The sequence below is a fragment of the Anabrus simplex genome, chromosome 1, assembly GCF_040414725.1.
Source record: "Anabrus simplex isolate iqAnaSimp1 chromosome 1, ASM4041472v1, whole genome shotgun sequence".
Classification (NCBI taxonomy): domain Eukaryota; kingdom Metazoa; phylum Arthropoda; class Insecta; order Orthoptera; family Tettigoniidae; genus Anabrus; species Anabrus simplex.
In genome coordinates, this window is record NC_090265.1 from 418824716 (window position 1) to 418837853 (window position 13138).

Genomic DNA, 13138 nt, shown 5'->3' on the forward strand with positions numbered 1-13138 from the left:
ATGGAGACCTGTGTTGTTCACATACGAGTCCAGATTTCCCCAGACACATCATGATGGATGCCAACATGTAAGGAGACGCCGTGGTGAGCAGTACATACCAGATGTCCAGGAAGGCGATCGATTCGGACAAGGTTCTGCGATGGTGTGGGGTGGCATCAGTATTGATGGTCGTATGGATCTTATCGTCGTCCGTGGTAATCTTACCTCTACGGTGTACATTAAGCAGATACTGCTACAGCATGTATTGGTTGCTGCATACGGTGTTGGCCCTGAATTCGTACTCATGCACGACAATGCCAGGACTCATATAGTGCGCAGCTGTCTTGCGAGAACTGGACATTCAAGAGATGGAATGGCCAGCAGTGAGTCCCGACCTTAATCCCATAGAGCATGTGTGGGATAGGCTTGACAGAAGTGTTCGTGGGCCTCCTGTTCCACCACAGACTCTCCCAGACATCGAACAGGCTCTCATTGAAGAATGGTACCTGATACCGCAACATGACCTCCGTCGACTTATACGGAGCATGCCACGTAGGTGCCAAGCTGTGATAAATGTTCGTGAAGGACATAGATCATATTGAAGCTCTCCAACTGTGATAAAAATCCACCCTGGAGGACTGTTATCACTTTGTTTTCGCTCCTATTTGAACATTTCCGTTTGTGATCTGAAAATGAACGTGAATTCATCGATGTTCTTTTGTATACATCAACGGTAAAGTTGGTAGTTGGCCCCGTGGTGTAGGGGTAGTGTGCCTGCCTCTCGCCCGGAGGCCCCGGATTCGATTCCCGGCCAGGTCAGGAATTTTTCTCTCGACCTGAGGGCTGGTTCGAAGTCCACTCAGCCTACGCGATTAGAATTGAGGAGCTATCTGACGGTGAGATGGTGGCCCCGGTCTCGAAAGCCCAGAATAACGGCTGAGAGGATGCGTCGTGCTGACCACACGGCCCCTCGTAATCTGCAGGCCTTCGGGCTGAGCAGCGGTCGCTGGGAAGGCCAAAGCCCTTGCAAGAGCGTAAGTGCCGTGGGGGGGGGGGGGGTTCGTAGTTGGTACTATACCTGGGTGTAAGGTATTGTTTCGTGGAGTATGGCATACGTTCAAAAACATGTTCACCTAATTTTTTGAACTGTGTATAACAGTAGGAAAGGAGAGGGTTAAACCCGGTTGCGGCACATAGCCTACTCCTGTCGAATAGCAACAAGGGGACTGCTCAAGACTTAACGTCCCCATCCGACGGACGAATCACCATCAACAGCGTCATATGCTCTCACTCCATATGAGCAGTGTGGAGAAGTTTAGAATTTAATCCAGTCTTTTGGCACGCAATCTAGTGATTAGAAATTGTATACCACCACCTCCCCTACCCTGCCGGCATACTAATGCACATGTCCTGTCAATATGAATTTCCTATCTCTTGTCTTTCAATGTGTTCTGGTTTTTATGAACATGAGTATAGGCCTACATAATAAGAGCTGTCCAAAATATAATTTTCGATCTTTCATGTTTCATGCGTTTTTACCGTGTGAAGAGACCAGCTCCATGGCTACATAGTTAGCATGCTGGACTTCGGTCCAAGGAGTCTCGGATTCGATTCCCGGCCGGTCAGGAATTTTAATTTTCATTGGTTAATTCCTCTAATTCGGGGGCTGTGCAATCTTAAATACGAGATTTATCAGTTCTGTTTAATACTTACCCATCATAGAAGTTATAGAAAATGCTATTTCCAATATTTTATGTCCTACACATTTTTACCGCATAAGCTATGATAACGGAGATATTAAGGAATTGTTATTATAGCTGAGCCCATCAACGGCGAGCATCGCTGACATGGAAAGATTGAATAACTCGTCAGCGAGCGGTAGACTGTATAACACATAGTGTTGCAGCCCTAATGGGCCTTGGTCTACCAAACGACCGCTGCTCAGCCCGAAGACCTGCACATTGGGAGGTGACGCATGATCGGCGCGACCAATCCTCTCGGCCGTTAATCTTGGTTTTCTAGATCGGGGTCACCATCTCACCTTCAGATAGCTCCTCATGTCATCACGTAGGCTGAGTGGACCTCGAACCAGACCTTAGGTCGATGTAAGCATCCCTGACTTGGCCGGAAAGCGAACCCGGAGCCTCCGGGCGAGAGGCAAGCACGCTATCCTTAGACTACAGAGCCTGCAATATAATATATATCCTGGAATTTTCAGCGAACCCGGAGCCTCCGGTCGAGAGGCAAGCATGCTATCCTTAGACTACAGAGCCTGCAATATAATATATACTCTGGAATTTTCAGGTGACAATGTAGAACATTTCGGGGTAAATTATAATGAGAATACCCTCAGCCTCCCATTAAGGAACTGTTTCTCTTATGAATGTACCCATCCATGGGCAGCGTATTCTCTCCGAAAAATAATTATTTCCTGTGGGGTGGGGGCGGTAGAATACACGGTATCCCTTGCCTGTTGTAAAAGGCAAATAAAGGGCGAACTAGGGGTTGGGTTGGGAATCACGGGTCTCCTAGGTGAGTCTGGCATTGGTTCTACTTACTTGTGGTCGGCTATTCACCTTCATCTTTCCTATCCGACCTTCCTTGGTCAATTCATGTTCTTTTCCGACCCCGACGCTGTTAGGTTTGCGAGGCTTAGGGAGTCTTTCATTTTCAGGCTCTTTGTAGCCCTTCCCTTCCTATAGTTGCTATCATCTTCATTCTTTGAAGTGTCGAACCTCTTCCATTATTCTTCGTGTTAGTGTTAATAGAGGATAGTTACCAAGCTGTATTTCCTCTTAAAACAGTAATCACCACCACCACCACCTCCAAGATATTGTGAACATGGGCACAGTAGTGGTCTAATCAACACTATTGTTGAATGGCCGGGGTTGGTAGCTCAGAGGCAGATGGTAGAGTGTTGGTGTCAGATCCCATCCCGGCACAGTACATTCGTATTTGAAAGTGCTCAAATACGTCAGCCTCGTATCAAAAGATTTACCAGCACATAAAATAACACCTGCATGACAAAATTCTGGGAGCTCACCATCTTTGTAAAAGCAGTTGTTGGGATGTAAAACCTAGAGAGTTTTTCTTATATGTTAATTGGAACTTATTCTTTCCTTATTTTGTGTATTCTGCTAGCATCTTGCTTCTAATCATGGTCTTTCAGGTTACTAGCTAAAGACACTAGAGGTCAATAGAAATGTGTCAGTACCGGTGTTCATCGCCTCTCTTCAACAAGATTGTCTACTGTTGCCCACGAACAAGTCCACGAATTCTTTGCCGCCAGTCAAGATTAATGCAGTCAGTTTTTCACCAAGGGTTATATCAACAAGTTATTATTTCACACTAGAGAATTTTTTTTAATTTCTCTCTCTCTTTTGCTACTTGTTTTACAACGTGACAGGTCTTACTGCGACAATGGGATAGGGCAGGGCTAGGAATATAAAGGAAGCACATGCGGCCTTAATTAAGGTACAGCCCCAGTATTTGCTTGGTGTGAAAATGTAAAACTATCTTCAGGGCTGCCGACAGTGGTGGTTTGAACCCACTATCTCCCGATGCAAGCTCACGGCTACATGACCCAAACACCGTAGCCAACTCGCATGGTTCCAGAGAATTCCGTTAAACAAGAAATATGAAGCTCATCTGAGTAACAGCACATATTTGGAACCTTCAGATATTTTAAGACATCCTCCATAGCTGAGAATAAATTGGATTAATGCTCGCTTTTTGTACTCAAAGTTGTGATTGCAAATCACAACGCAATCATCTGGCATTAAGACTGCATAATAATGACAGTTTTGTATTAGCTGATTTACAAAACATCATTGCAGGGGAAAGTCAAATGTCATAGTCTTGAAGACCTAAGTTAAGAAGGTGCTAGCACATCAAATTACTATTACACTGTGTTTGTAACGAGGTAGTTAATAGCCAAAATTATAGCTACCGGTACATGAGATTCTGTGTTAAGGCAACTGCAGCTATAATTAGAGTGGTGTCCATCCCAAAAGCCAAGCAATAGGCTAATGATGTTGTCACACTGACCACATGGTACTCCACTATTAACAGGTTGTATGTCGTCTTGGCAGGCTACGGGGTGTCGCGCCACATGTGTGTTGTCTGTAAGATATTCTAGGATTCCTTTTAACCAAAGTTGAAATTAGGAATGTATATTAATTCCTGGTTTGATTCACTTAAAATTTTGAAATAATGTCTCAATAACTCTTATTATGTCTTAATAGTATGTCTTAAAACAGTGGAATTCAAGCCCACCATCTTCCAAATGCAAGCTCACAGCTACACAACCCTAACCGCATGGCCAACTTGGTTAGGACCTTCTGATTTCTCAAGGTTTCTCTTTTATCATGGAAAGATTCATATTGAGAGAACTTGCTGATATGCAGAACAAAAGGAAATGGAATATAAGCTGCAAGAATTTCAGGAGAGGACTCTGTCTGGAACACTCTGGGCATGTTTGAATGCATGTCGCAGTCCATAATGCACTGTTGCCATGCCTATACTGATGCTGGTGGAAGATGCTTTGAACATTAGCTGTAACTGGTGCTGATATTTGAATATTGTAATGTTAATTCAAAATATTATGCATTCATAATTTAAAGCTCATAATGACATATAAAATAGGTTTTTAACTACCTGCTGAAGCATTTCTGGACCAGCATTACCTATGAAAATTGTTCATATTGATCCCTTCATTCACCTCTGAAAGTTTGTAATATAGTCACAAGTACACCCTGTATGTATACAGCCTATTTTGCTTTTGTTGGCCTTTCTTACTTGAGGCCTTTCTCGTGGACAGTCAAGATTTTCTTCTGATGATGCAGAGTCAGTGGCGGCGTGTGACTTTCATCACTGGGGGTTCAAAAGAAGAAAAAATTGCCTTCCCCCCCTAAATCTCTCCTCTCCCCCTCTCAGCCAGCTTCTCTTCCATCATGGGCCGTAACCTCCTAAACTAAGATGACATAAGTTCTAGAAATGTGATCAAATACGAGAGGAGCAGAAAATATGGTAGGCCTACATGCCGAGTTTTAGCATATGCAAAATAAGAAATAACTGCTTCATTGAAGTCCGCAGAGTCTTGAACAAAGTTCCTTTCAATTGACAACATAGCAGGAGCAATAAGTCTATCCTCGCTCATTGTGCTGCACTAGAAAGTCTTTATTCTCTTCAGGGTAGAGAAACACCTTTCTGCTTCCGATGTCATGGGAATAGTAACAACTATATTTAAAAGTTTTCATTAGTATTACCTTGCCGCTATTCTTTGCCTCAATGATTTTTGAGTTAAGTTCCTCTCCAAAAGGTAATTATTCCAAAGAAGGCAAATGAATAGATGTTTAGTAAGTAATGATGTATTTGGGACAAGATATTAATTGGAATTTGACAGTTTAATGTGACTTTTGGTAGTAACGATGCTTTTCAACACTAGCGCTAGTTACGTGCACTATTCTCTGTTGCCTAGTCAAATTCCCGTAAGGCCAACAGATGGCAGGCACATACCCCAACCCCAACAACACGACTAGCTAGTCTTGAGACAGTGGCCTATTGCGCATGCGTAAAGAACAGAGATCCGTTTCTGCGATATCCTGGTCTTGCCTTAGTGCTGGCTTTCGTCCCCCCGCACCTCGCCACTCCCTTCGCCTCTGTTCGGACGGAGAGATCGCCTTTGCAAGGGGGTTCATTCCGGACAAGTATCCAGCCACAGACCTTGCGCAGCTCACATGAATTGAAAGCCAGTACGAGTATATTACGGATAGAGGGACTTAGCAAGAGCTTCGAGATTGACAAGGAAGTTATGAAAATTACGTAGTTGAGTACAATATGATATAAACTGGAGGTTCATTGCTCCATTGCGCTATACCAGAAACCGCCACTGTGCAGAGCACAGTTGTTCTCTGCAAAACATCAAAAAATTTCACTTCATTTATTTTGTCAATTTTTCAGAAATTTATTCTTTTTATGTCAACTCAAAACCGTATTATTGGTTTTTAGGTTTTGTGTCTGTTTGTTTGTCTGTCAAGCTGTTCCACCATCATGGTGAAAAGGCTGGATAGATCTTATATTTAGAGTATACTTGTTCAGGGGCAGGTTTAGATATGCATATAATTTAAAAATCGCTAAACAGCCTGGGGTTTTATACGAAAACTAGAACAGGTTTTTTTCAATTCTCTCTTATGCTATTGATTTTCTGTAAAATCCAAAGACGGTATGTGGAACTTCTCTTCTTTTTAAACAACTTCTTTTATGTACATAATTTCACTTACTGTTCAAATGACGGAGAAAATTACTATTTTCTGCAAGTTTCATGCTCTGCATTGAGTGACTGACAACGAACCTACCGGTTCCCATGGCAACGACTCTGGCTACTTGCCAGCAGGGAAGTAACATAATGCCATTTTTGTCATTATTCCTGTAAACTCATGGTTGTTTGTTGGGTAGAAAGCAAGATAGGCATCAAGTTGCCATTCTGCGTGATATTTGCAGAATTTTCGGATGACTCTAAGTGTGGTTGTTAATATTTCAACATTATGCGGAGTGTAGCCCATTTTTTCACACCATAAGATGTTTTCTGGGATTTGCTATAATTTTTACTGTATTTTTCTTCTACTTCTGATTTCTGATTTAATTTCTTGCCTCTGTTTTGCCACTTTAGGCATAAGTAATAACACCCTAAGTCATCTTCTAATCTAAGAATCGCTCCACCTAAATTTCTCCTCTGTTACTGCATTCTTAAATCTGTAACTCATATCATCAAGATTTAGTGAGGCACATTTCATTTTCCCAATACATTCACTTCGTTTCTAGCTTTAGATACAGGTAAATTTCTCAGCTATAATCAAAACCCCCAACTCGATTCTGACTGGCATTAGGAAAAGTGGCCTGTCTTTATAATGAAAACTCCACATCTCCATTGTGAATGGCAGTAGGTAAGTGAGCCTGGCATTATAGTAGACATTCTCAAACTCTATTGTGAATTGCGGTAGGAAACATGGCCTGCCATTTTCATCAAAACTTCCCAACGCGCACCTTACATCATAAACAGTGTATGGGGTCCTCCCAGTGATGTTTCTTGGATAATGCTAAGAGGCACGCAATTTAATATAATCTTACTCACTGCGCTTACAGCAATTTACGTAGAAATCCGTATACAGCGTGAAATACCACAGTGAAGCATGGGTACATTTGCTAGTATATAAATATTTTCAAAGAGAGTGCAATGGGAAATAAAGGGCTAATAAAATTGTATATTTGGTATGAAGAGTGATAGGAGGAGTACAAGGAGAAAGTAACTGGGCTGAATTACAGTTACTTGAGAAATATTTCACTATAATTACAAATTACTTTTACAACAAGAAATCAGTGATATTATAATTACAATAACAATTACTTCACTGAACATCAGTCTTAAGGAAATCACTGACACTTTTTATGGCATAGGGCTGGAATGATACCAATGTTTGGAAAGAAAGAGGTACCTATTATTTAATTTTGTATCTTTTAGCATTGAGACATTAAGTGGCTGTCATCACAAAATGAGACTAAATATGATACCATGGAACTTAAAATTTAATTTTCCCCATACTATTCATTTTAGTAAATGACTTTTAGCTTTTCATATAATTTGCCATTTACTGTACAAAATGATCAGTTTTTGTAATTCTCATCGCTAAGTACATCTTTGCATTTGCTGAAATGATGTTCTACAGGGGCAGCTGAGGAATACCTCTGTTTAATATTAAGAACATCTCCACCAGTGATGGATATTATCAGATATTGTGTTGGAAATACTGGAGAGGTAAGAAAGTATGGTAACTCACCTAGCACTGGTGAAGCTACTGCTTCTGTTGTAGTAGAACTGAAAAACTTATCTCTGTCATTACTTAATTTATTCTCCTTCTTGCTTCCATGAGATCTATATCAATGTTAGAATGTAGCAGTTACAATTTTACTCAATTACTTCCCAACTTTTGTTATATACTTACTTGGCCCACTAACCTGGGCCCAGTATACCTCAGTGTAGTATGAATGAGAATAACCTTTTGATGCACCTACTCATTCTTTCATTACTATAAGGTTGTCAGAATTTTTTCACAATTTCTGGGTACAGATACAAATTTAAGTAAAATCTACTTCTGTATGTTAGTTTGCCATTCAGTTACATTGCTTCATACACTTTTTAAAGGATGAAGACACCCATTATTACTAAAAATTATAATAGTACTTACAACTTATTTACAAACTTAAATCAACTTTCATGTTCTACAACAAAGGATTTCCCACTGTCCCCAGCACTATAATGGTTGTTTAGCATTAAGAACAACTGGAAACAGATTCATTTACACCTCAACACAGGAAAGGAAATGCCTTCTACAACATACCACTTAGTAAACACTTTGGCTTTTTAGAGATTTTCAAACTCTGGAAGTTATTCTAATAACATTCATCACCACTGCAAACTAATGAAAACAAATATTTGATGGAAGTTACATGCTACGAAAAACATTTACTTGTATCCAAAAAACACATTGCACATGATTGCAATGAGTAGACCAAGGAGATCGCAACCAGAGAGCACAATGAAGCATAAAAGTTGTAGAATGTTATTGTTCGCGTAAAATCACTGAGCAGAGTGGCTGTGCATCTTAACATGCTATGGCTATGGAGCTAAGCTCGGTATTCAGGAGATGCGTGGATTCAAATATCACCATCAGCTGTCAGCAAATGTCAGAAGAGTTCCTTTCATAGGCCAATTTCTTCCACCTCACCACCCATTTTCATTCACCATCATGTATTTCATCTTCATTAGCCCCTCAATTGAGGTTGGAATCAGGAAGGGGGGTTGTAAAAATATCTCACTTCATCTCCTACCTTATACCAAGAAACAGGACTAAGGGGCAGACATATTGTTAATGTAAAACCATACTTAATAATATTGAAAATCTGGGGATTTCTGGAGACAAGTGATCAAATCCAGGGACAGATTTCCTCAGGGGACAAAAAGCAAAATCTGGAAAATTGGGATGTCTGGTAACCTTACTTTGCTAGAGCAATCTATTTTATCCTACATTAGAAAAAGTTGCTTAAAATTTCCAAATTATTTATCTAAGGAGTCCTGAGTCAGACATGGGTCATGTGTGTGACAGAGAACCCTGGTGAGTAGAGACCCTATCATTTTCTGGAGAGTTATTTAACCCATTGAACTTATATTTTAGAACTCATCCAACACACATTTATTCTAAGAACAGCACGTGGTGTTAATGCTAGATGTAAATATTTTTTAGTCCACAGGAACTTGAGAAACTAAATGTTTTAACTCACTAACAGCATTGGTGATAATGTACAATAGTGAGAATAGCTTTCTGTACAAAATATTACAGCTTTCTCTAGAGTTTAGAATGAAACATTTTTATTACTGTTCAGTAACTGACATTTCTCATAAAATACTGTTGTTACTGCTTGTAAATTACCTGGTTATAGTTTTATATAACTTTTCTTTAAGATACACACTCTGTTCAAGTTGTACAGGAGTCTATATTTTGTGTATTGCAGATGACTCCTGTTAGATTCTTAAGTGTGAAGAGGAGTGTATATATTTTAGTCACCCTCCTGTCTATCCAAGGAGTCCTGAGTCAGACATGGGTCATGTATGTGACAGAGAACCCTGGTGAGTAGAGACCCTATCATTTTCTGGAGAGTTATTTAACCCATTGAACTTATATTTTGGAACTCATCCAACACACATTTATTCTAAAAACAGCATGTGGTGTTAATGCCAGTATTTAAGTTTTTAACATCTCTTGGTGTATTTCATATCTGTAAATATGTATATAGTTATTCTACAATTCTTATGATTTGAGAATACCTAATTTGCAAAGTAAATATTCTGATTCTGATAAAATTGCAAATCATGGTCTTTGGGATAGACTTTTGCTGTCGAGATGAGGAGCCACCGAACAAACGATCACACTTAATTGCTCGCTCAGAGGATTAAGATTGGACTGTGCTAAGTGTAGTAACAGACAGAACAAAGAAAGACAAAGAGAAACCCATTTCTTCAAACCCATAATTTCAGGCTGAATGGCTCAGACGGTAGAGCGCTGGCCTTCTGACCCCAGCTTGGTATGTTCGACCCTGGCTCAGTCCGATGGTATTTGAAGGTGCTCACATACATCAGCCTTGTGTCGTTAGATTTACTGGCATGTAAAAGAACTCCTGCAGGACTAAATTCTGGCACCTCGGCATCTCCAAAAACCATATAGTGGGATGTAAAGCCAATAACATTATTATTATTCAATAAAATTAGGCCATCATTGAGGTGTTTGATTTGAAAGGAGCTACACAGAGAGTAAAAGTGAATAACAGAGGTGTGCTTTTGCATTCTACATTTCTAGCATTTATGTATTATGTAAAGTATTTTATTTCACTTTGAAATTGGCATAGAAGCTGTTTAGCCTTGTTGTTATTGTTGTTCATCAGTCCACAGACTGGTTTGATGCAGCTCTCCATACCACCCTGTCCTGTGCTAATCTTTCCATTTCTACCTAATTGCTACATCCTGCATCTGCTCTAATCTGCTTGTCATATTAATACCTTGGCCTACCCCTATCGTTCTTTTGCCTACATTTCCCTCAAAAACCAACTGGACAAGTCCTGGGTGTCTTAAGATGTGTCCTGTCATTCTATCTCTTCTCATCAGATTTAGTCAAATCAATCTGTTCTCACTAATTCAATTCAGTATCTCTTCATTCATGATTTAATCTATCCATCTCACCTTCACCATTCTTCTGTAACACTACATTTCAAAAGCTTCTATTCTCTTTCTTTCTGAGCTAGTTATCGTCCATGTTTCACTTCTATACAATGCCATGCTCCAGACGAAAGTCTTCAAAGTCATCTTTCTAATTCCTATATCAATATTTAAGGTGAGCAATTTTTCTTAAGAAAGGCCTTTGCTGACTGTGCTAGTCTGCATTTTATGACCTCCTTACTTCTGCCAAGTAAGAATATTAATCTACTTCTTTTAAGGCTTCATTTTCTAATCTAATATTTCCTGCATCACCTGACTTTGATTGACTGAACTCCTTTACTTTTGTATTGGATTTATTTTCATCTTGTACTCCATGCCATTCAGCAATTTCTCCAGATCTTCTGATGTCGCAGATAAAATAACAGCTGGGCTAAGTGGCTTAGATGATTGAGGCACTGGCCTTATGACCCCAACTTGGCAGCTTTGATCCTGGCTTGTCTTTTGTCTACCAAAGGTCTTAAGAGTTATCATAGAGGTCAAATTTACCTCAAAATAGAGGATTTAACATGTTGGTAAATCTACTTATATGAATCTCTTACAGTTAAGCACTCCTTTATGTAACCCAAGTGTGACAGAATTCAATCATATTTGCAGAAAGTGAGCACCTAACTAACTGTTTTATGCAACTAGCCTCATTAAGATTGCAACCACTTACAATTATTGAAATGGGCTCTGTTCAGAGCACTACTATTTCATCGATCACAATTTGGACAATAATATTTTACTACTAACGTGATTGTAATAACAGCTGCTAAAGATTGGTTATGATGGTGTTAACTCATGACAGTGGCACTGTTGTGAAGAAACTCATTACATCTTAGCTGTCTCACCCATATTAATTATCATTGGATAATAATTCTTCACTCTAAAACAATGCAGCAGCAATTGTGATCTGCTAATTCCACTTTTTTTCAACCAATTGACTGGATGACTTGTTATAAAATGAAAAATGTGGTACAACAAATAAACATAAAGTCTTTCTCAATTACTTCTTTCTTCTTTTCTTTCTTACTGAGAGCACAAAGTCATTGAGTACTTGACACTCTGTGTGGTAGACGTACTACACTACTATGCTTGTTACTGACAGTGATTTTACTTATTAATTTCTTTTTTTTTTTTTTTTGCTAGTGGCTTTACGTCGCACCAACACAGATAGGTCTTATGGTGATGATGGGATAGGGAAGGGCTAGGACTGGGAAGGAAGTGGCCATGGCCTTAAGTAAGGTACAGCCCCCGCATTTGCCTGGTGTGAAAATGGGAAACCACTGAAAACCATCTTCAGCACTGCCGACAGTGGGGTTCAAACCCACTATCTCCCGGATGCAAGCTCACAGCTGCGCACCCCTAACCACACAGCCAACTCGCTCAGTTATTACTTTCTTTGCTTAATCAGATACTGTATCATTTCTTTTCTTCAAATCAGCTTGATGATATTTAAAATTTTGTTGTATTGAGTTTAATTCATTACTACACGGGTTGAATTTTTTAATAGTGGCAACTATGCTTTAAAAATGCCGTGAAACATAGCCAGGCAATGTAATGTATACCTGAAGTAGCTTAGATACCCAACCTCTGTCAGTGTAAATGAACTCACCCTCCACACGCCATGCACGTGTGAAACAACAACACACGCTTGTGGAGTACAGCTGTAATGATTTCGAAGCAAGATCAGAGCAGCTGGCTAAAAGTTGAATTTGATAGAGGTCGCAATGCAAGGCAGTGTTACGAAGGACTTCAAGAGGTTTGCGGTGAAAGTGCATTACCTTACTGTACTGTAGCACGGTGGGTCAAGGACTTCAAAGACGGGTGACAAAATGTGACAGACATGCTGCTGCCTGGTCATTCTGCAGTAAGTGATGATGATGATGATGATGATGATGTGCAGAATGTGAACACCACAATTCATGAATTGGCCAATGATACAGGGCTGGCACCTTCTACTGTACTGGAAATCCTGAAGAAGTAGCTGGGAATGTGGAAAATTGCCTCCAAATGGGTATCGCATGATTTGACCGGACATAAAAAACGGCTGCAATATGATACAGCTCGTATGCACTTGGAGCACTATGAATGCGAAGGTGAGTTCTTCTTAAGGCGGATAATCACTATTGACGGGACTTGGGCCAGAGTTTATGAACTGCAGCTGAAACACTAATCAACTGGGTGGCGTCATCGTGGGTCACAGTGAAAAGTAATGGTTCGGCTGACCAGAACCAATGTGAAGGCCATGCTGATCGTTGCCTATGAATGGGTTGGTGTTATCATAAAGTGTACAGTTACCTGAGGACGTACTGTTAATGCGGAGTATTACTGTGAATTTTTGCAAATGAACCT

The 13138-nt window shown here is 40.1% G+C and overlaps 1 protein-coding gene across 2 annotated transcripts in view; it reads left to right on the forward strand.

Annotated features, from left to right (window-relative positions):
- Nucleotides 1-13138, forward strand: part of LOC136856887 (U-scoloptoxin(16)-Cw1a) — a 79387-nt gene that overhangs the window by 39912 nt on the left and 26337 nt on the right. For both annotated transcript variants that reach the window (XM_067135108.2, XM_067135109.2), the window contains one exon: nt 9547-9661. In XM_067135108.2, the coding sequence (XP_066991209.1) occupies nt 9547-9661 (115 nt within the window). The remainder of the gene's footprint in view (nt 1-9546; nt 9662-13138) is intronic.